Raw genomic sequence first — 25,128 nt, 5'->3', positions numbered from 1 at the left:
CAGCTGAAATAATGTTGAAAATATCCTTCCAATATTTTTCCAAAAGAGGACAGGACCAAAACATATATGTGTCAGGGAAGGCACCTCCAAATTACATCTATCACATATAGGATTTATGTGGTGATAAAAACGGGCTAACTTGTCCTTCAACATATGGGTCCTGTGAACCACCTTAAATTGTATCAAAGAGTGTCTGGCACACATTGAAGATGTATTAACTAATTGAAGAATTTTCTTCCATGTCTCTGTGGGTAAAAGTATCTGGAGTTCTCTTTCCCATTCATTCTTAATTTTATCAAGTGTCTCTGGACGTATTTTCATAATTAGATCATAAATTATTGCTATCAAGCCCTTCTGATAGGGACTGAAGCCTAAAATTTTTTCCGTAATTTCAATTTTATATGGAGTCAGAAAAGAAGGCGTAGTAACTTTTAAAAAATTTCTAATCTGTAAGTATCAAAAAAAGTGTGATTTAGGCAAATTGTATTTATAAGACAACTGTTCAAAAGATAAAAAACATTGATGAATAGATCACGAAAACATATTATTCCCTTCATTTTCCATACAGAAAAAACTGAGTCAATTCTGGGTGGTTGAACGAAAAAATTAGATTGAATGGGGCTTGATAAATTAAATTTATTCAATCCAAAGAATTTACGGAATTGAAACCATATTCGTATTGTATGTTTAACTATTGGGTTAGTCATATGTTTACTTAATTTAGTAAGTGCAAAAAGGAGTGAGGCTCCTAAGATAGAAACTAATGAAAATCCTTGCACTGATTCATACTCAAGGTGTACCCATTTGGGACATTGAATTACATCTAAATCTTGTGCCCAAAAAATTAAATGTCTGATATTAATTGCCCAGTAATATAATCTAAGGTTAGGCAAAGCCATGCCACCATCCTTTTTTAATTTTTGTAAATATTTCTTACTTAACCTTGGGTTTTTATTCTGCCATATATATGAAAGAATTTTAGAATCAATAATGTCAAAAAAAGATTTTGGGATGAAAGTTGGAATCGCCTGAAGTAGATATAGAAATTTTGGTAAAATATTCCTCTTAACCGCATTAATTCGGCCTATCAATGATAGGGATAATGGGGACCATTTTATAAATAATTGTTTAACATGGTCAATTAAAGGTAACAAGTTAACTTTAAACAGGTCCTTATGCTTCTTGGTAATTTTAACACCCAAATACATAAAATAGTCTGTTACTAATCTAAATGGTAATTGCCTATAAATTGGGGTTTGCATATTTAATAGAAAGAGTTCACTCCTATTAAGATTTAATCTATAACCAGAAAAACGCTAAATTCAGCAAGCAGTGATAATACTGCAGGGATGGATTCCTCTGGGTTAGAAATATAAAGTAACAAGTCATCTGCATATAGAGATACCTTATGAATCCCCTGTCCACAAGTGATACCAAATATATTAAAAGAATCCTGAAGGGCAATTGCCAAGGGTTCCAAAGCAATATCAAATAATAAAGAGCAACCCTGTCTAGTACCTCGAAAAAGCCTGAATAGAGGGGGTCTCTGATTATTAGTAAGTATTGAAGTCATAGGTGTATGATAAATCAATTTGATCGCAGATATAAAATTGGGACTAAAATTATTTTTCTCAAGTGTATTAAATAAATATTCCAATTCGACTCTATCAGACGCCTTTTCAGCATCTAATGAAATAACACATTCTGGAATTTTAGATGAGGGGGTATATATAATATTCAATAACCTCCTAATGTTAAAATGCAAATAACGATTCTGGATAAATCCTGTCTGGTCATCAGAGATAATTTGTGGAAGAACCTTGTCCAATCTAGAAGCCAATATTTTGGAAAATATTTTGGCATCCACATTTAATAAAGAAATAGGTCTATAAGATGCACATTCAGTGGGATCTTTATTCTTTTTAAGAATTAAAGAGATAGTAGCTTCATAAAAGGATTGTGGAAGTTTACCCACTGATAGGGCATCTTTAAAAATGTTTCCTGACCAGAGAGAAAGAAGATCAGAAAAAGATTTAAAAAATTCGACTGTATACCCATCAGAACCAGGTGTTTTACCTGAATTCATTGAAAAAATTGCCTTCTTTATTTCTTCCTCCGAAATGGGTGCATCTAATATTGAACGTTCATTACATGATAATTTTGGAACCTCCAGATCCCTTAAAAATTCAAGGAATTCTGATTGGTATAAAGAAGTATAAAATTCTTGAAAAGCTTTACTAATTTGTTCATGGTCCACCGTATAGTTACCATCTGGCTTACGAATTTTAATAACCTGACATTTAGTTGAAGCAGCTTTCAATTGATTGGCAAGCAATCTACCAGATTTGTCACCATGTATATAAAACTGACTTCTAGTTTTAAGCAATTGATTTTTGATTGGAGATGTTAATAGTAAACTATGTTGTAATTGAAGTTCTGTTCTCTTTTTATAAAGCTCCAAATTAGGAGCATCAGAATATTTTTTATCGATTTCTTTAATCTTATCAGCCAATATACGTATTTCATTATTAGTTCGTTTTTTCAATCCAGCAGAATATGAAATAATTTGACCGCGGATATATGCTTTAAAAGTATCCCATATTATCCCACTGGAGATTTCTTCAGTAAATTAGTTAAAAAGCAAAATGAAACCTGTTCTTTGATAAATTGAAGAAAGTCTAAATCTTGCAATGGAGAAGGATTGAATCGCCATTGTCTGACACCAGAGGGTACATCTGCTAATTTAATTGATAATTTCAATGGCACATGATCAGAAATGGCAATTGCATCATATTTACAGTCAATAATAAATGGAGCTAATCTAGCATCGGTAAAAAATTAATCAATCCTCAAGTAATTGTGATAAACATGAGAAAAGAATGAAAATTCTTTATCATATGGGTGTAGAAATCTCCAAACATCTAAAATTCCGGAATTGACTAAAAAGGAATTAATAAAGAAAGCGGATTTGTTTGGAAGTGCAGGATTCGACACAGATCTATCCACCGGAGGGTTTAAACAACAGTTGAAATCTCCACCCATAATCAAAGAATATTTGTTTAAATTAGGAAAAGATGCAAATAAATGTTTAAAAAATTCAGGATGATCAACATTAGGTGCATAGACATTAACCATAACAACTTTTTTATTATGAAGTAAGCCAGTAATTAATAAAAAATCTACCATTCAGATCTGAAATTATCTCATGATGAACAAATGAAACTGAGGAGTCTATAAAAATAGAGACTCCTTTCACCTTTGCTTGTGAATTAGAATGGAACTGTTGACCACTCCAAAACCTAAAAAAGCGTTGATTATCCTCTCTCCTCACACGAGTCTCCTGGACAAAAATAATCTAAGCATTCAGTCTATGAAAAACTTTAAAGACCCTATTGCGCTTAATGGGATTATTTAAACCATTCATATTCCAGGAAACAAAATTAATCATCTTATCCATTTTAATAGACTAAAAACATATGGTATGTAAAGGGTTAACCTTACTGTACAGGAGGCTCATTAACAGGAAGAGGAAAAAGAGTTTAAAGAGGAGCTGGATATGATGAGAATTCAGACATATTTGTAGTTCATCAGTCCAGAGGAAAATAACTAACCTAAAAGCAACCCCACCCCCCACCCACAAAATCCCGAAAACTGGCCAATAGGCAACCAGAATGCTATCTACTAATTTGAATACCCCCAACTCCATTGGTGGCAAAGCTCCAAAACTGAAAAGAATGTAAATCACCTTTTGTAGTCAAAACAAAGAATCAAAAAAACCCAAAACAAATTTACCGAACTATAAGCAAAACTTGTTAGAAAATTGTAAACAAAAGCAAAGGATATTAACGGTCAACATTTAAAATATACAGTTTTGTAATTATTTCAAAGAAAAAAAGCAATCAATCACTTTGTCAAGTTCTTGATTATTATTAAAACAGAGGATTAAAAAGATTATTAAACTAAAAGAGATAATAGAAAAAGGAAAAGAAGAATCATTCAGTATAATAAGTGTCCTTGTTCCAGAACCAAGCAGGAGAACATTAACGAAAGAGAGAAAAATATCTCCAAAATTAGGAAGAGTCAAATCTGAAAGTTAATTATTACTTAATAGATCAAATAAGTATTAAATCAAGGGAAAACGCATTTCTTAACCCTCTAAAATTGAAGGCTAGTCCATGAGAAAATCTTCGGCATCCTTGACGGAGTTAAACCATTTATGAGATTTATCGGGTAATGTAATTCTCAGCCGTACTGGAAATAATAATGCTGGATAGTAATTGCTTTGATAGAGATGCGACATAACTGGTTTGTAACTCAGTCTCTCTTTCATAACTTCTGGGGTGTAATCTTCAACCAAACGAAACTTCCACTGTTTGTATTGAATCATTCCATGACAACGAGCAATTTGTATCAAATGTTCTTTCATACTAACGTAGTGCAATCTCAATATTACTGGCCATGGTTTTTGCTCTGGCGAAGGCTTTTGTCTTATTGCTTGATGAGCACAATCCAGAATAGGCTGAGCAGAAACACTGCAGAGCCAAACACATCGACCAGAAGATTAGAAAAGAATTCAATAGGGTTGCTAGTTTCAGCATTTTCAGGAAGTCCGATGATTCTTACATTGTCTCCGACTGCAACTCTCTGAATCAATAATCCTCTGTTTTTGCTGTTCCAGCTTTTGTGTGGTCGTAATCAAATCTTTTTCAAGTGAGTTCAGCCTGAAATCTCTCTTTTTACCAGCTTGATCCAGCTCGTCAATTAATTGCTGCTGTTTAGCGTGTTCCTGAATGCGTGTATTTTGTCTGTCTTCCATATCCTTTAAAAGTGTTTCCAAATCGGCAAATCTTCAATTAAGCTTTTTATCCAGTTTAGAAATAGCTTCCAAAGTAGGTTGAGGATCTCCATTATTCTTGCCATTAGCTCCAGCTTTGGATCTGATATTCATTTTGACCATTAAAAATCAAAATTAATCTTGTAACAGTATTATAGAAGTCTTATTAAAGGGTATTACATAAAAGTTAGATGGAGCAGAGCCAATATATGTCTCACTCCATGCAGCACCACCAATAGACCTCCTAGTGTACAGTCTACAAAAGGGTTTACTTGCTATAGAGAAAGTGTACCGATTCAACAAACTGGTTCCAGGGATGATAGGGTTGTCATTTGAGGAGAGATTGAGTAACTTAGCTAGCAATTTCCAAGAATTTAGAAGAGTGAGAGGTGACTTCATTGAAACATCCAAAATTCTTGGAAGGCTTAAAAAGGTAAATTTCCCTTGGCTGAGAAATCTAAGGTTAAGGTCACAATCTCAATAATAGGGTTAGGCCATTTAGGACTGAGATGAGAGGAAATTTCTTTGCTCAAAGGCTAACGGATCTTTGGAATTCTCTACCACTGAGTGCTGTTGTTTGAGATCGAAGATCATCCATGATCATGTTGAAAGTGGGAACAGTTTTGCATGGCTGAATGGTCAACTCCTGCACCAACTTCTTTTATTTTAATGTTTCTTGTGGAAGGTCATCCAAGAAAATGTTGGAATGGTTGAGTTTGGGGATAAAATTGGCCTGGATGCAATTCACTTGTGAGCTTCAGATCCTTTTTCCCTTCTTTCTGCCGAGTATTTGCCTGGAGAGAAGTAGAGGATCAGTAATATTTTATTTTGTGTTTCTCAGTTTCCATCCAGTTTCTGACTTCCCTGTGAGAAATTGACAATGGATCGAAATGATCTAGCTTTGTCGTGTTGTATAACAGCACTGAATTAACTGCATTGAAGTTCTTTTTATGATGAAATGTGCAATGGGTGGCAGTCTCCCAATGACAGTCACACTTACAGAAATCAATAACAAACCTTAATTGCTCAGACAACAGTGGACATCCACCTTTTATTTTGTTTTGTCAGATACTGTCTGATCTCCAGTTAAAAGTAAAAGTACCAAGCCCTGTTCACTCAATGGTAAATGTGAGTTTCAGACTTCCAGCAGGACTTCTTTAGAACTGGTGACACTAGCCAAAGTGAAGAGTATAATGCATTATCATTGCAGGTCTTTTGCTTGAATATCATTTCATGAGGCTTCTTGGAAAATAAAGAGTCATTTTAGAATGCCCAGTCTTATTTCATTTCAGACATTTACAAGCATCAGTCAAAAGATGTGTTCATCTGCTGTTTAAAAAAAGTCTGTCTTCAAACTCGGGTGTCAGAATTGACATTGACGTTGTCAATTTATTGTGCTTCACCACAGAAAAGAATATGAATTCATCATTTTTCTTCCTTTTTCAGCTTATAGCATTTGATAGATTTATAGTTAAGAGTTTTTGTGTAAAACATTAAAATTACAGCAGATAAATCTTGGATTCTTTTCTATGTTTTGGAAATATCCCCAAAACGTAAGGAAATAGTTTAAATTCTCCAACAACCACAGAGCCACAGTCTGGGTAAGTTGTTTCAGTCAATTCTTGTTTGCTTTCTCATTATCTATTTCGAGTTATGGCAGCAAACCAATGTTTTTTTATTGATTTGTGGAATGGTGTCAGAAAACCCTTTAGAGAAGAAAAATCAATTTAAATTCTCAATAATTTACTCTTGGGATGAATAATTCCATATTCTGATTCGGAGGATACATGAACTCATAAGATAAGCAAAATATTATGAAGCCAAACTCAGCAGACTTATTGTCAACTTATTCTTTATATTGCACAGATTTTAATCGCATATAAAGAGTTGATGGAGAAATTAGTAAGCCTTCTTGGAGGAGATAATGCCAAAAAGAAAACAGAAGAGATATTACAGTTGGAGATACAATTGGCAAACGTAAGTAAAACACCAAACTGACTGTGAATTTCTGTCAGCCTTTGACAGGGGTTTGTTTTAAATTTATTATGCCTGTTTTACTTCTAATCAGAGTCATAACTGATATTCATTAGATATAGCTAATGGATTACCATAAACATAAGTTATAAATAATGTGCACAGTCTAAATGCTGGGATCCGAGAGAGACACTACTAAATAGTGTTAGAACTTAGCTTATGAAACTCTCATGAAAATCAATATTCAATTCTTAGTCTTGATATTACAGCAGATGGACTGACTGCCAGTTGCTACTTTAGATCAAATTGAGGCTGTCATTAATACAAAGAAAAATAACAATGTTTTTAAAGATCAGCCAAATATGACTAAACTTTGCCACGGTCTGTGAAAGAGGAATGTATGGAAGACAAAGTGTTTATGGGGGCAAAAATAACAGCAAAGCAAGTATTAAAGTTACAATACCAGCATTTCTAAAAGTTGTGTCTACCAGTTTGGAATTCACTGCATGATTGAGGAGTGGAAGTAGATTCATTAGTAACTTTCAAAAGGAAACTAGTAAAAATACTTGCAGGGCTGTATAAAATAAAATGGGAGGGGACCAGTTGGATGGCTCTTTTAAAGGCAACGCAGATGGTTGGTTGAATGGTTCCTGTATGCTTCTAATCTATTTCAATAAACCTGATTCAGCTCTGTAGAGATTTGTGTATTTAGGGTGTTTTAGAAAAAGAGCAATTCAGCAAGCAACTTGCCTGAAGAAAATGGAATAAAATGAAACAACAGCAGGAAAAAGTGCAGACAAAAGCATGTACCACCAGAAATTGTTTTGGGCCAGTAGCCAGGAGGTTATCAGCACACTGTGGCAGCGTAACATCTAAATTCCCCTGAAAAAGAAATCGGACTGTTTTTCCATGTAGCATTTACATTTATATGTGTATTGCAGGCATTGCAACTTCCACAATTCAAAGGAATCATAACTGAATGGTCAGTGCCCACAAATCTTGTACTTCTGTTTTGATGTTGTTTTCAATGCAGGACCCAATAGGAAGGATGACAAAATTAGTGGATTGAATTTGAATTGTAAAACTAATCTATTGTCATTGAGAGATTAGCCAAATGATCTGTTGTTACTTTATCAATATCCACCAGAGACCCATAGTGAAACATGCCAACCATTATTTGTGTTCTTGTTTTCTTTATTACACAAATGTGACTAACAGATCAATTTAAGTAAAATATATTGCAACAGTTCATGTTGTGGAAATATCTAACCATTCATTTTCCCAAAAATTTGAAGATAACAATCTCTGAATCTGATTCTGTAAGAGACATCAATACCACGTACAAAAAGATCACTTTAAGAGAGTTACAGCGCATTGCACCAAATGTGAGTAGCCTTTGTTTAGTTTTTGAAAAGTAGAGTGATTCTCCTCACCTTTAACTCAAATTAGTGATCTGGGTATTGCATTTCATCTACTTTTACAGGTTGAATGGAAACATTTACTAGACAGAATATTTCATGATAATCTTTCAGAGGATGAAGAAATTGTAGTGCTTGCCACTCATTACATGCAGAAAGTTTCAGAACTCATATCAAAGACTTCTCCAAGGTAAAATATACCTTAAATATGGAATGTGTTTAAATTTTATGAAACCTAATTCCAATGATTCTCTTGTCAATTTTCAACATCTTATCACTATACTGTACTTGTAAATGGTGTGTTCAACGGGCTTAAAATATGGTCAATATACTTTGCAGAAACTGGGATACAAATCTAACCTATTAAAAAATTGAGAAATATTACATTGTATAGATGGATTTTCTTCCCAAATGGAATAAGTAACTTATTCCATAGGAATAATTTCCATATTGATTCCATATAGGATTTATTCCATAGGAAAAGGATATATCCTTTTATAGGGACAGAATTAAATTTTGGATACATTATAGAAAAAATACAGAATTTGGGCTAGATTTTAGATACTTCCCAATAAACTAAGTAGACGCCTCACCTTCATCCGTGGAGAAAAGCAGGCAGTCAATGTTTTGGGTCAGGATCCTTCTTCAGGACTGAAGATAGGAAAAGGGGGAAGCCCAATATATAGGAGGGAAAAGCAGAGCAGTGATAGGTGGACAAAAGAGGGGAGGTGGGGTGGGCACAGGGTGGTGACAGGTAGATGCAGGTAAGAGATAGTGATAGGCAGATGTGGGGAAGGAGGGGAAAGCAGATCCACCAGGGGATGGGTCAAAGGTAAGGAGGAAAAAAGGGAAAAAAGGGTGGAAAAAAGAGAGAGAGGCTAGGAAAGGGAAGAAAAGAAGGGGCATGGTTAGGGGGTGGAGGGGGGTTGGGGTTGTGGGGATTACTTAAAGTGGGAGAATTCATTGTTCATGCCGTTCATGCCGTTAGGCCCATGGTTGGGGGGGGGGGGGGCGGTGGCCTCATAGAGAAGGCAGCATTAATAATAAATGGAGAAACATTATAGTTTGTCATTTTAGCTACCCCCTTGATTCTGCATGGCGTGTGTGGTAATAGTCAGAACTATTACTAAAACTGAATGAACACGCTGTTTGGTTTTTTTTCTATGGGTTTGCTCCAGCTCATTATGTTGAGCTGTTTGCATTGGATCCACAAAGATAAAAAGAAACCATAAAACCCTTAATACCTGTCAGGGTTTACAAATGCACAAGAAGTAAACATTTCACAGCAGTTTGATATCCATTTCAAATAAATGGCCATTATCTTTGCTCAGATAAGTCATTAAAGAAAGCATTCAATTACATTCAAGACAATAAACATGATGTTGATATTTTACCAAAACTTAAAAATCTAAAAGGCAAATCTTATTTCTGTGTTTTAATCTCATCCTTCAAACTTGTTGTCTTTACAGCCACAGATGGAAGCCACTTTGCAGCATTTCTGTACCTTTCTGTTTTTGGTAACAATCTTGAATCTTTGTCCTCTAGAATGGTAGATGTGTTGTTATCAGAGAGCACTGAAGAACTATGTTACTGTTCTCTTCCAGTTGTATGAAAATTCTCTACAGTGAGTTGTCTGTGATGGAAAAAAAGGTCAAAAGCTGTTTTTGTACTGGGCCAGAAGGCCTGAATCCCTGCTGGCAGTTCAGGTTGGATGGAGCCATTCACCACTTGCCGAGTAAGGAACCTTCCAACCACCTGCTCCCTGGTCCCTCACACTCCCATCAGCCCCTCACTGCACTGCTGGGAACTAGAAATCTCCCAGCCCTTGCATCAGTGGGGGACCTCTGCTGCAGTGATCCAGGCTCTGCCAAGAATTTTTGGCATACCTGTACAACCAATTGGAAGGAACAGGGTCATTTATTCAGTATGGGTCTTGCAGGTCTATGGGGGTGGAGGGGTTGTACAGAACAGCATTTAATTTTGGCAGTTTTGTTTGTGATTTCTGTGATAAAGATTGGCAGAATCAACATCCATATACTGTCCCATCAGGCTTGAGCAAGAAGGCAGGGGTTGTGTGTGTTCTTTCAATCTACAGTGAGTAACATAAACCATGTCCTCACTCCCCTCCCTTCTCCAAGTGTCCTATTGGTCAATAATAGAAGATGCAATAACAGAACACATGGGAAGCATTAACTGGATTGCAGTAAGTCAGATTTGTTTTATGAAAGACAGATCATGCTTAATAAATCTATTGAGTTTTTTTGAAGATGTAAGTAGTAGAATAGAGAATGTGGTATACTTAAGCTTTCAAATGCTTTTGATAAAATCCCACTTAAGAGGTTAATGTGCAAAATTAAAGCATATTGGATTGGGGATGATATGCTGACATGTATTGAGAATTGGTTGACAGGAAAAAAGAATTGTAATTAAATGGTCATTATCCATTAGAGACTATCCAAACCAAGAGTAACATCCAAGACAGAAAAAGGGTGATTTGATAATAAAGATCAGGTCCCTTTTTTCCACCTGGATCACATCCAATCTACGGATGTCATATTGCTGAATCCTTGCATGGGGCATTCTTTATTTCTCACTTTTAGATTGTATACACACTCACTCACACACACACACACACACACACACACACACACACACACACACACACACACACACACACACACACACACACACACACACACACACACACACACACACACACACCCCAATTCCTACCATTTGTATTCATACCCTATCCTATTCTTCTTTCTTACACTGCATGTGAAGTCACTATTTCACATCCCAACATGTGAAGCCAGCAGTTGACAAGAGCCACAGACAAGTACATGATGCTATGTCAAATGGTGAATGGGATAACTGCAATGTGAAGCTGGCCAGGATTATTAAAGCCAGATTGATTAGTCCCAGGCCATTAATTGAACTCACTGCCATCACTTGATAATCGGTTTGTATAAATGAGATAATTTGAGCAAGATATAGTTTTGTTTTATTATGACATTGAGCATAATGGTATGAAATGCTTAACAATGCACTTTTTCTTTAGTTCACAATGAACAACAGACACCCTTTCCTATGGCTCCGTTATATCCTACTGCAAATTTTCAGGTGCCACCAAAGGTTGGTCAAGTTACCAGCTCCCTGTCCCTTCTTAATATTACAACTGGAATTCCTTTTTTAAAATGGCATCATTTATCTAAAATCCAGCCTTGACTGCGTTCCTTTCCAAAATTATGATCCAGAATTTCAGTGCACAGATTTCAGCCATTGAAATTACAAATGTGAACATTTCTGCTGAACCAGGACACACCTATTGATTGTCAGTAACAGCTCTCTTGCGGCCATTTCTTAATTCTGTATTTCCAGAGGGTTATCTTTGTAGATCCATCAAGTTTATGCTTGGATTGCTGTTGGCAATGCGAGACTGCACATTGGAGCTGGTGCTACTGGGCATAAGATTTAATTCAATTGAAAAGCAGCTGAAGAAGGAAACATTGAGCAAAAATCAAGTTAGTGCAACTTGGATAATAATGCTATTTTCAGACTGCCCATTCAGATAGATTACAGGTTGCTATCAAGTTGATATACAATAATGACATTTAAAAGGCAATTAGACAGAAACATGACAGGCAGGGATATAGTCCATGTGCAGGTAGAGGTGCAGTTCAAACTGGCATCATGGTCAGCACAGGAAACATGGAAAAGAGAATGAAAAAGGCAACAAAATGGATAAAAAAGGAAAAGCAATGCCCCAAACAAGGAAAATCTAAAATGGCCAAATGCTATAGCCCAGGCAGTCCAAGTCACCTGCGCCAGATTCAGAACTTTAATATACACTGGAAGTTAGCGAAGGGTCTTCATCATAAACACCAACTGATTTACCCATCACTCTGTAGATTAATCCAGTCACAAACAATACTTGGTATTAAAATTCTGTTGCCTAGATTTTGCTGTCAGCAGCAAAGTGAAACACTAGGTATCCATGTAGCATAAATTTCACCATTTCCAATGCTCTGGTGAACTCTGCTAGATGTTGTCCAGCAGGCTGAGTAGACAATCATTTGAGAATTCTCACAGAGAGCAAAACAGGAAGTAATGTATTTTTAAATGTATTTTTAAATACATTACACAGCATGAAGTAAAGATTGGAAATCACAAAGTTTAAGGTAGAAGCTGAGTTGGCATAAACTTATAAAAATAAATTTAAATTAATTTTTATTATTTAAAAAGTGAGGATCTTTTAACTATCTGAAGAAGTGATAATTCAAACACAGAATGTCTTTCTAGAACCAAAGAAGTAATTAAGCATTATCTGGAACTCTAATACAAATTTCTTTACTCCTGCTGCAACAAAGCCAGAAAAAAATGGTGTGTTAATACCTGAAGTTCTCAGATGACAGATTTCTGAAGATTAAGCTGGAGAAGGATAAAATGCAGACTCTGGAGGGACAGGGTATCACTGAGAGTATCTGCAAAATTTCCACATTTGGCTGATATGTGTGTACTCCTGCAGAGAGGTGAAAGAAAAATAATTTTCCTGAAGCTTGCAGTGAGGATGGAAGCTTGCGGTGAAGATGGCCAGAACATAACTGGAGAAAACAAAGGCAGAATGGGGTTGGAGGGGGGAGTCGATAGAGCAAGTCATAGGGAGGTCAAAGTCTTGCTTGTAGACAGAATAGCATGTTAAACAAATATACCACCCACCTTTATGTAGAGCATCACAGTGGAAAAAGAGCACACTACATCAGATCAAAGGAAGTACACATAAAAATCCACATTGAATTGTGGCCACATTGAAAGCCACAAGGGCACTTGAGGTTCTGGACACGGGACACTGCCTCCAGAATAGTAAACTGGAAACATATTCACTTCTTGCAAACATGCATATGAAGATAAACTAGGAGTAGAGATTGTGATTGGAAATTCTGCTGGAAGTATTCAGCAGATTAGGTAATATCCATGAAGGAAGAAACAGATTCAACATTTTAGGACCTTTCATCTGAACTTTTGGTTTTATTGTTTGTCCTTCTGGAAAGCTGAAAGGGGAAGAGGCAATGATCCCAATGTTGCAGAGTTGCAGAGGGACGGGGTGGATATGGTATCAGTTGGAAGATTATGGGATACTGGGATTGGTGGAGGATTGAAGAGGTTGTGTTGTGGATAAAATGGATCATGGGGTCCTTGGTGACATTATGGGGAAGATCGCAGGTCTTGGGAGATTGTTTTGTACAGTGGCCAATCCCAGCAATAAATGCAGATCAAGGCTGAGCTGGTCATTCTTGCCTTACTTTAATTGCAGGTTTTTTCCTGAAATTTGGGAAATCCAGCAAGCAGCTCCTGGAACCAATAATTTGTTAGGCACATGACCTCATTAGCACATTCGAGTAAATTAGTATCTCTCCAGCAATACACAAAAAGTGCTGGAGTAACTCAGCAGGTCAGGCAGCAGCTATGGCGGGAAATAAATAGTTGATGTTTCGGGCCGAGACTCTTCATCAAGACTGGAAAGGAAAAGGGCAGAAGCCAGAAACAGAAGACTGTTTGTTTCCCTCCATGAATGCTGCCTGACCTGCTGAGTTCCTCCAGCACTTTTTGTGTATTGCTCCAGATTCCATAATCTGCAGAATTTCCTATGTCTCTACTATCTCTCTAGAACAGGTTTTGTACTCAGCCCTAAACATTGCCCTGGTGGTACCAGATATATGCATGTTTTAAAGTAGTTAAATATTTTTGAAATTTTAACCTACCTCCAATTCCACTGGCTGGTGGCTGGAGGATTTTCTTTCATACATATAATGGAGTCTTGTGACTCATAATAGTTATCTCATGCATTTCCAGTATAAATTTATAGGTGAATATCCCTGAGGTCCTTTTTTTTGGATTAATTTCATCAGTTTCCATAATGACCATTATCTCAGACTGTCCCTGCCCGAAGGAAACTGATGAGGATCCATGTCAGCTGCCTGTGCTTTTGGCACGATTCCCATTAGAGTCAAGTTGAAAACTGTGCTGCCTGCTTCTAGAATCAAAGATAGAGGAAAATAGCTGTGTGATAGGAAGAAGTGAACAAAATACATTTAACAAATGGTAAACATGAGGGGGCCATGGACACTGTAGTTAATTTAATATATTTGACTCATAAAAATGATAATATTTATTTACAAAGGCTTGATATTTTGCTAGGTATACAGTTTCTATTATGCAAGCCTACAGTGAAGCGTTTTATTTGTTTTTTCACTCTCCATGACAGGCCATCAATGATAATTCCAAGTGTTTACACTCAAACAGAACCTCTGAATACACAAGTGATTTTAAACCTATTACAAATTCGCTGTGAATTGATTCAGTCATTGCACCGTTAATGCAGACGTTAACTCACAGTTTGACCCAGTATAACCATTTCATTGCCAATGGAATTTTGGCTTCAAAATTGGAGATGTTAGGTTTAATAGCAAAAATCTTTCTTCATTGATGCCATAGACTAATTCCCAAATCTGATTTTTGAGTTAAAAGGCAAACCAGAAGAATATATTCAGATATGAATATGAATTGCTATATAAAAAAATCAATGTGTTTGCATGCTTATTATAGAGTCATAATGGCACAGGAGGAGGACAATCAACCTGTCAAGTCCTCTCAGAGTGACTGAAAAACATAAAGCCAAAAGCTCTGACTGAAAGTCTGAGAAGTATAATTACTGGGTTTTCTTGTTTCACACTGATTTTCCCTTCTAACCTCCTCTGCTAGAGGCATAGACTTTTCAGTGGGAGATCCTCTCTTGCATATTAATGAGAGACTTTTGGAGAACCCTGACAATGTGCACTGGCAGTCTCTTCTACTACAGCTGTGACTACAAGAGTGGAAGCCAATTTATTCCCAGGCTAACCCAGAGGCACTGACGCTAGTTGTATTAATCCTTACTGGAAAAACTCAATAAGCCACTGTAAAGTTCTGCAGAGCCATGAGGATGCTATATTATTGTTGAAACTAAACTTACAAATCCTATTGCAAAAGATAACCTGCTGGAAGAACTCAGCGGGTCAAGCAGCATCTTTAGAGGTAAGGGGATGGTTGATGTTTTGAGTCGAGGCTCTGCATCAGGACTGAGTCTGGAGAGTGAAAATAGCCAGTGTTAGAGGAGGTGAGACAAAGACTGGCAAGTGATAGTTGGAATAGGATAAAGGGGGGATGATAGACAGATGGAGTCAGGTGGGGGAAGGGGAGGGGGAGTATTGAGACAGAGGCTGGTAGGTGATGTGGAAACAAAGAAGAGAGAAAAAAATTAGGTAATTGGAGCTGGGCAGAGGAGTGAAGGGGGAAGAATAGAGACAGAGGCTGGTAGGTGATAGAAACAGATAAGGGAGGGATGATAGGCAGATCGAACCAGGTGGGGGAGGGTGATATCTAGGTAAGGGGAAGCAGGGGAAGGGATGGAAAAGGTGAACAAAGGGAGAGAGACCCTGGGTAGACTGGTGGGAGTGGGAAAGGAACACAGGGGGTGTGGTTTGTCTGAAATTGGAAAATTCAACGTTCCTACTTTTGGGCTGTGGGCTATGCAAATGGAATATGAGGTAAATTTGTAATTTTCTTGTAGTTTTATTTACAGCGTGGTAACAGGCCCTTCTGGCCCAACGGGTCCGCGCCACCCATTTTAAACCCAAATTAACCTACCCGTACGTCTTTGGAATGTGGGAGGAAACCGGAGCACCCGGAGGAAACCCACACAGACACGGGGGAACGTACAAACTCCTTACAGACAGCGACAGGGATCGAACCCTGATCGCTGGCGCTGTAATAGCGTCGCGCTAACTGCTACACTACCGTGCCGTGTTGTTCTAGTTTGCATTTGGTCTCACCACGGCAGTGGAGAAGGATAAGCACAAACTGGTCAGTGGAAGAGCAGTTGAAGTGACATACAACCAGAAGCTTAAGATGGCCATTGTGGACAGAGCACATTTACACTTGGTCTTGCCAATGTAGAGGAGGCCACATCATGAGCATCAAATGCAATTTACCAGATTGGAGGAGGTGCACATGAATCTCTGCCTCACCTGGAAGGGCTGTTTAGGTCCCTGGATGGTGATGAAGGAGGAGGTGTTGGGACAAGTGTTGCACCACCTACAATTACAGTGAAAAGTGCCAGGGAACAGGGAGGGGTCGGTGGGAAGGGACAAGAGGGTGAGGGGGTCCCTGCAACCCTATGGAAAAAGAGAAAGGGTGGGGAGAGAGGAATATGTGGCTGGTGCTAGGATCCCATTGGAGCTGGCAGAAGTGGTGAAGGATGATATGCTGAGGTTATTAGGGTGATAGATAAGGACCAAGGGACCTCTATCTTTGCTCTGTCTGAGGAGGGGTGGGTAGGAGGGCGGGGGTGTGAGAGTAGATGTGCGGAAAATGGAGGAAATGCATCTGAGGGGTCCATCGACTATGGCAGAGGGAAACCATGTTTCCTGACATTTCAGAAGTCCTAGACCAGAAAGTCTCATCTTGAGAACACATGCAGTGGAGTCAGCAAAACTGAGAGAAGGGGATGGTGTCCTTACAGGAGGAAGTGTGGGAGAAGGTGTAGGTTGGAGTGGAAGTCTGTAGCGTAAGTTTATAGTAGATATCAGTCGATAGTTTGTCTCCTGAGAGATTCAGAAAAGGAAGAGGAGTGTAAGAAATAATCCAATCCTACAGTACAAATCATATTAACTGAAAATAACTGAAGGACCCAGTTCCCAATGTAAAGAGTGTAGCTGGTGTTAAATATCCAAACATTTCACTAATGCGTGGCTCTGAATAGATAATTGTGGTCATCATGTGAAAATATTAACAACAGAAGCAAATAATATGCAGAATGCATTCATTGAGGTACAACATTGATATACAGTATATGGTCATACATCTGTATTTTCAGGGTACTGCATAATTATATGATCTGGCGCATTGTCGTTGCTCTGAGTGAACATCTATCCACACCGTTCAGAGATGCAATTCATGACTTCTCTAAAGAATTGGATGGCACAGAGAAACAGATTGATCTTGGGAAAAAGTGCTTAAATCAAGCCAATAAGCAATTTGGGATGGCTCTGGGAGCCCTTTTTGTTGAAGAATACTTTTCATCTTCCAGCAAAATAAAAGTAAGTTTTTTTTCCATTAAGATTCCAACAACAGATTAATTTAATATTTTTGAATTATCATGCAAATAAGCCATCAGCTTATAGAACTGTGATTATTTTTATTCTGATAAGGTACAACAACTGGTTGAAGACATTAAACATGCATTTGATCATCGACTAGATGAATTAGATTGGATGGATGAAGAGACAAAAGAAGCAGCAAGAGCAAAGGTCTGTTCCAGGAATCCTACTGAAATATCATTAAGCAGCACTAAATAATATTGGGTTTTTATATTGGATTTTAAATCATCTAATTAGCTTTGACAAGAAATGCAGTGGAAGATCTATGATGATACATCAGTTCCAGTCTCCTTCTATAATTAGATTACAACTGTACATTGTCAGTTTGACTTATTTGCATGTGAAGAAGAAAGAGCTTATCATCCTTTAGAAAAGTCCCAAATGTTTCACGTGGGTGAATTACATTGTGCATGTACCGTTGTTACATGGATAAAACTTTTGTGACAGTGTTTAGTGGTTCACGGTAGAGTTCAGTGCTAATTGTAAGCACATTGTGAGTTTGCTGAGTTCTGCCTATCCTATAACAATGAAAAAGAAAACAAAATTTAATATTGCTTAAAATGTGTTTTTCTAATAAGTGGCAAAACTTAAAAATATGGCAAAGTGACGTTTTGGTGTTCGAGTCTCTGGTACAAGTACTGCTAGTATCTACTCCTAGTCAGTACCTTAATTAGTAGTGCAACCTTATTATGACATTCTATCTGGAATTTTAAACAAGCTTGAATCAGCTAGGAACATAAACAAACAAATTGATGTAAGATCCCATCTGGTTTTCCCATCCCATCTTCCCACAAACGGAAGAAATTCTATCTGGCCTGTATGGGATACCAGATCCACAACTACTCTCTGAGATTTCCTGGCAAGCCATCAAGATCTAGGAAACCACTATTATAAAGTATAATTAGAATAAAACTGAATGCATCACCAAGCATTGATCTTGGCACCAGACTCAACAAAACCCAATCCACACCCAGCCCAATCAATTCTGCAGTGTCCTCCACCAACATATAGGGTCTTGAGCCAAGAATTGGGAAACTATCCAACAAAACAGTGAATTAACAGCCTGATAAAGACTTACATAATCATGGATAGAGTGTCTCATCTTCACACTAAAGATAATACACTGAAAATAATATATGTCATCATCAATATATCATATGGGTTAGATTTACAATACATCTGACAGCTGGGCTTCCATAAGGTGCTGCAGGTCATCAGCAGTGAAATTATACTTCTTGACAGTTACCTCCTGGCTTAGTACATTCTACTATTTCCATCAGTCCAAGCAACCAACCGCCCTGGTTCAATAAGGATTCTAGAAGAGCATGCCAGAAGCACCATCGAGTGGTGGTGCCAACCTAGTGAAGTTACAACAGAAGGCATTAGGCATGCAGAAGCAGGATGTTACAGGCAGAACTATGGAATCTCTTAAACAGCAAATCAAAGTCCTGTGGTCATGCGAGGTGATGGACATTTGAACAACTGATGGGAGGAGTAGGCTCTGAGAATGTCTCTGTCCCCAACATTGGCACAGCTCAACATGTAAGTGAAAAACAATAAGGCTGAAATATTCCACAGTTATTTTCAGTCAATCTTCAGCATAAAGGGTACTAGCCACATATCATCACAAGCCTAGATGTCAATCAGGTCTTGCTCCAAGTGGTCACGGACTGCTTCATTATATGAGGAACTGCATATGCAACTATCCAATCATCAGTGAACAACTTCTGAGCTGATAATGAACTGGGAAAACTCTGGAAGGAGCCACAGAAGAAGCTTGGGTCTTGGACACAGCACTTAGGAATTTTAGCAGTGATCGTCCGGGGAGACTGCAATGTTTAGCCTCCAATAAAAACAATCACCTTTGTTCTGTGTTTGACTCAAACAACAGAAAAGTTTTGGCTTTGATTCCCATTGGCTTCAGTTTACCAGGACTCCTTGATGCCACAGTCTGTCAGCTGCTGCCTAGATGTCAAGGACAATTACTCCATGTATTTCAGCTAAATTAAATCACTCCATGTGATATGATCAAACACAAAGCTCACTGGATAGTAAAATACCTGAAAATACCTCAGCTATAGTGCTGGAGATATGTTCTTCAGTATGAGCCATGTCTCTAACCAATTTATTCTTGATCAGCTACAATGAGATCTGCCAGCAATGTAGAAAATTGTCCAGTTACATTCTGTTCTCAACAAAAAAGGACAAATCTAATTTGCCTAATTAACTCCTCATCAATCAACTCTTTTCATCAGCGAGGATGGAAGGTGTTGTCAATGGTGCTGTCAAACAACACTTAACTCTCCAATAACTCATTACTGATGCTCAGTTTGGGTTTCTGCCAGGACCACTTGGTTCCAGACCTCATTACAACTTTAGTTCAAACATGAAAAGAGCTAAGTTCCAGAGGTGAGGTGAGAGTAATTGTCTTTGACATCTAGGCAGCAGCTGAAAGATTGTGGCATCAAGGAGTCCTGGTAAAAAATGAAGCCAATGGGAATCAAAGCCAAAACTTTTCCATGGTGAGAGTCAAACACAGAACAAAGATGATTGTTTTTATTGGAGGCTAAACATTGCAGTCTCCCCAGAAGATAACTGCTAAAATTCCTAAGGGCAATATCCAAGACCCAAGCTTCTTCCGTGACTTCTTCCAAAGTTTTCCCAGTTCATTATAAGCTCAGATGTTGTTCACTGATGATTGGATAGTTCCATATGCAGCTCCTCATATAATGAAGTAGTCCGTGATCACTTGGAGCAAGGTCTGATTGACATTTAGGATTTGAGATGAAACGTGGCAAGTAGCACTTATGCCCACAGGTACCAAGCAATGTCTATCTCCAGCAAGAGTGAGTTTAATCATTTCCCCTTGACATTCCCTTTTGCTGTATTCTTTGCTATCAACATATCAAAACCCTGGTGAGTGTCCCCATCATTCAGAAACTTAACTGCATAGCTGCATAAATGTCTGGTTACAAGAACAGGTCAGAGCCTAAGTATTCTGCATGTAATGTATTACTCTTTCTAAGCTGTTACTTTGAGATATGAGAAGTATTGCTTAATAATTCAATTTGACATCTTATTAGTAAGACTAGGATGTTTTATTGCACGTGTAAAGATCAATATGAATCTGAATAGAAGGAAAAGCTTACAATGTTACACAGGTAAATTATTACCCTCAGTGCTGGGTGATAACATATATGCTTACTGATATCAATGATGAAGTAGAAAGAGTTAAACTCTCTTTCAGTGACAAGTACTCTGGACTCTTCGAACACTATCATCCATCTTAATGGCCATTGTTGTTTCCACACTAAATCACATCTGTAGCTGCTACTTATGCCTATACTGACAAAGAAATTGTTTGTTTTCTAGCAGTTCTTTATCCTTATTAGCATTAATTTCTTAAGCAAGTCTTCTGTTTTCTCTTACCAATGATCACAATCAGTTAGTTTTGGCTGGTTGTTGTCTTTAGTTCTGGATGTTAAATTAACGTCATTTCATTGACCTTTCTTTCTCTCCTTGGGGTATTTGTCTGGAAATTTATAATTATGTCCTATGCTTATTTATGGTGTTAGGAGGAGAAAACAGGACATCGGTTGGCCTTCACTGGCTCTTTTAAATGCAGGTCTATATTTTTCTCAGGAATGCGGTTGTGATTTACACAGCCTCTTGTCTTGTTACAGGCCCGAGCATACAATGGTGTGTGTGTGTGTGTGTGTGTGTGTGTGTGTGTGTGTGTGTGTGTGTGTGTGTGTGTGTGTGTGTGTGTGTGTGTGTGTGTGTGTGTGTGCACGCGCTATGTCCCATTATACCTTTGTCCTCTATTTGACCCTATTTTTTGTGGCCTAATATCATACTCCTATTGTGACGAGTACCCTAGAACCCCCAATTCCTTCCAACATTTACAAGGCATAAATCAGGAGTGTGGTGGAAAATTCTCTACTTGCTTAGATGAGAGGCTTGATGGTAGACAAGAACCACAGACACAGAGCACTGCCGCCATGCCCAAGCTGCCCCCTGCGTTACAAGCCACCTTGACTTGGAACTTTCATCATCACTGAATCAAAATCCTGGAAGTTCCTACTTTAGAACACAATGGGAAGATCTTCACCGGATATATGATAGCAATTAAAGAAGACTCCTCATCAGCAGGTTATCATGGCCATTTAGGACAGGCCGATAAACAATGGCTTTGCCAGTGATGCCCACATCTGAGAGATGAAAAGGGAATAAAATCTTCATTACCTTGCAAAGAAACAAGATCAAACATGAAGAGAAAATAAAAAAAACTGCAGATGCCGGAAATCTAAAACAAAAACAGAAAATGCTGGAAATACTCAGCGGGTCAGGCTGTATCTGTGTAAAGAAAAACAGAGTCAATGTTTCAGGTTGGAGACCCTTCATCAGAACTAAAATGGAGACAAGAGAAGCTTGTAAGGTGTATGGAGGGTGGTGGAGTGGGATGTCTCTGGTAGTAAAATGGGAGACCACAGGGATAAGGTGTAAACAAGGTTATCTGGTTAATGAGTGTAGTTAGAGTGAGAATCTAGACAAAAGAACCAAGACAAATTAATTTGGGAGTTGCAAAATGCAGAACGGGAGAACAAGCCCAGCAGATCAGACAGAAGATGAGGTGTTGTTTCTTAGGCTTGCATTGGTCCTCACTGTGACAGTACTGAGGCCATGGACCGATAGGTTAGTGTGGGAATGGGATGATGAACCAAAGTGACTCCCACATTATGCCGACTACTCTTTATCCTACCCTGCCTCCTGTAAGGATATTATTCCATTCTCCCAGTTCCTCTGTCTCCATCATAATTGCTCCAATGATGAGACTTTCTGCACAGGTGCCTCTGAAATGCCTTTTTTGTTTTGAACTGTGGCTTCCTCTCTACCTTTATTTACAAAGCCCGTGAGTGCATCTCATCCATTTCATGCTCCTCTGCTCTCACCCCCTCTCCTCTGGGACAGAACAAGGATAGAGTTCCCCTAGTCCTCACCTTCCACCCCACCAGCCTCCGCATTCAACAGATCATTCCTTCCATTTTCCACCACCAGACACATCTTCCCCTCTCCTCCCCTTTCAGCATTTCATAGGGACCGTTCCTTTCATGACTACCTGGTCCACTCTTCCATTCCCATCAGCCACCTCCCTTCTTATGGCACCTTCCCTTGCGATTGCAGGCGATACAACATTTGTCCTTTCTCTTCTTCCCTTCACACCATTCAAGGACCCAAACAGTCCATGTGAAGCAGTGATTCACTTACACTTCTTACTCTAGAGTACTGCATTTGGTATTCACTGTGGTCACCTCTACACCAGAGAAACCGAATGCAAATTGGGCAATTGCTTTGCGGAACACCTACATTCAGTCCACAGGGACGAGCCTGAGCTTCCCGTTGCCTGACACTTTAATTCCAATCCCATTCTCACTCTGAACTGTGGGTCTGTGGCTTCCTGTTCTCTCACAGGAGGACCAAAGGAAGCCTGAGGACAACACCTCATCTTCCGTCAGTGCATGTTGTAGCCTTCTGGACTCAATATTGAATTCTATAACTTCAGATAACTAGATTTCTCAGCCTGTGATATTAGCTCAGCTCAATTTTTTTTGTTTTATGTCTATTCACACTTGGAGTTGAGGACATCCCCAGTCTGACCTGCTGGGCTTGTCCTCTTCTCTGCATTTCTCAACTCCCACATTCTTTTGTACATGTTCTTTTGTGCATGTTCTTTTGTCTCTGTTGTCACCCTCTAACTACCTCCATTCACTCATTGACCTTGTTTGTAACTTATACCCATCGTCACCTAGTTTTACCCACTCAGAGACATTTTCCTTCCCCCACCCTCCCTGCAGCCTAACAAGCCTCTTTTGTCTCCTCTCATGAAGCGTCCCCGGCCCGAACCATTGACTCTGTTTCACTTCCCACAGATGCAGCCTGACCTGCTGAGTACTTACAGCATTTTCTGTTTTTGTTTTGTTTCAAACATTAAGAGATTGATGCTTGAATGGCTTATCAATGGAACAAGATCTCCTATCATATAATTATACTTCAGCATATTCTTCAGAGTATGTTTTTTGCAGTAAATGCTATTTAGGCTTTTGGCAGAGTAGGTAATAAGATAGTCTGTAGCTGATGGATGTTCCTGCGTTCCGTGCTGTGTTGGGATTTGTTTCCTTGCTTGAGATGGGAAAATTGCCTTCCCTCTGAATGTTTTTATAAATAATTTAATATCTCCTCTTTTGCTTTCAGCTTCAGCATATGATGGTCATGATTGGCTATCCAGACTTTCTGCTAATTAGTAATGCTGTCGATAATGAATATGGTGTAAGTACTGACAACTTTTGCTTAAGATTTGCAAAGAAAAATAACAATTATCTGAACACTAATGTATTTTAGCTGGTTGGACCAACATATTAGATTGCCATATTATTCTCTAAGCAGTCTGTCGGGATTGAGGATGACTTCTTCCATCCAGTTTTGTGAGTTCTGAGGTGGCTTATAAGGCATCTCCAATTTGTGAGGTTGGATATTCTTTCTATTACTGTGTGCTTTCGATGCACGGTCCTGAGTTTTGCGGTACTATCCCAAATCTCCTTCTTCACTTTGAGCAGTCATGAGCCAGAGCTAGTGGGGATGTTACATTTCTTCAAGGAGATTTCGAGCATGTCTTTGAATTTTTTCCACTATCCAGCTGGTAATCTCTTTCCACAAAGAAATAAATTGTCTGCATGGGAGTCCATTGTCAAGCATGGAAACGGAGTGGCCATCTGACTGTAATTAGGGATGTTGGCCTAGGAGAGGCCACTAACATTGCTTCACTTGTCCTTCTAGTAGAAGATTTTGCTGAAACAGCATTGATTGTATTTTTTCCAGTGCCTTAGGTTTCCTGCTGTAGGTAGTCCAGGTCTCAGAAGCATATAGAACCGGGATCACAGCTTCCCAGCAGACAATCAATCTCTTGTCAGTTCTGAGATCTCAGTCTTCAAGTATCCTTTTCCTCAGCCGACCAAAGACTGTGCTGGCACATTGAAGGATGCTGTTAATTTCTTCATTGATGTCTGCCTTTGTCAAAAGGTCTCATGTTATTCTAGTTTATACTTGATCACAACTGTTAAAGTTCCACAACTCCTGATACATAACGAGTTAAGATTGAAGAATAGTTGGCCTCAATGCAATGCACAAGATTGACATTTAAGGTGATTAAAAGATAAGAAGTCAAATGCAATACATGATGACATTTTGCATTATTTGAAAGAAAATAATACTTGAGCATGTTCTCTCAGGAAATAAAGTGATTATATTTTGACATTAATTTGATAGTAAATAAGGATGGGCAAAAGATTGCCAGAACTTCTTTGAAAATTTAACCTTGCATCAGGGGTAGATTATCTTTAACAGCAGCAACTATATTCAAATCTGTAAGATATGCCAATCTGATTGTTTGGAATAAACGATAAAAATTAAAGATATGATTTATTTACTCACCTTTCATATCTCCCAATTAGTATGCACCATATAAAGCACTTTTGAAGTGTAGTCACTGTAATAATGTGGGAAATACATCAGGGAATTTGAGCATAGCAGTGTAGCAATGGCCAGAGAATTAGATGATGTTTGTTGAGGAATAACTACTGGTGAGGATGTAGGGGTTAACTCCCTTGCTCCTCCTCAAGAATATGCCATAGTCTTCCACAGCAACCTG

At 38.3% G+C, this 25,128-nt stretch overlaps 1 protein-coding gene across 1 annotated transcript in view; it reads left to right on the top strand.

The window, feature by feature from the left end:
* The window catches only part of LOC127571696 (endothelin-converting enzyme-like 1), an 81,022-nt gene that overhangs the window by 30,337 nt on the left and 25,557 nt on the right, over positions 1–25,128 (top strand). Inside the window, exons 3-8 of the mRNA XM_052018303.1 lie at positions 6,701–6,811; positions 8,104–8,193; positions 8,292–8,416; positions 17,141–17,363; positions 17,475–17,573; positions 23,676–23,750. Of these exons, the coding sequence (XP_051874263.1) occupies positions 6,701–6,811; positions 8,104–8,193; positions 8,292–8,416; positions 17,141–17,363; positions 17,475–17,573; positions 23,676–23,750 (723 nt within the window). The remainder of the gene's footprint in view (positions 1–6,700; positions 6,812–8,103; positions 8,194–8,291; positions 8,417–17,140; positions 17,364–17,474; positions 17,574–23,675; positions 23,751–25,128) is intronic.

This window comes from Pristis pectinata, chromosome 6, assembly GCF_009764475.1.
Source record: "Pristis pectinata isolate sPriPec2 chromosome 6, sPriPec2.1.pri, whole genome shotgun sequence".
In the NCBI taxonomy this organism is placed as follows: domain Eukaryota; kingdom Metazoa; phylum Chordata; class Chondrichthyes; order Rhinopristiformes; family Pristidae; genus Pristis; species Pristis pectinata.
The sequence above is the reverse complement of the archived record's forward strand: the minus strand, read 5'-3'. Positions and strand labels throughout refer to the sequence as shown.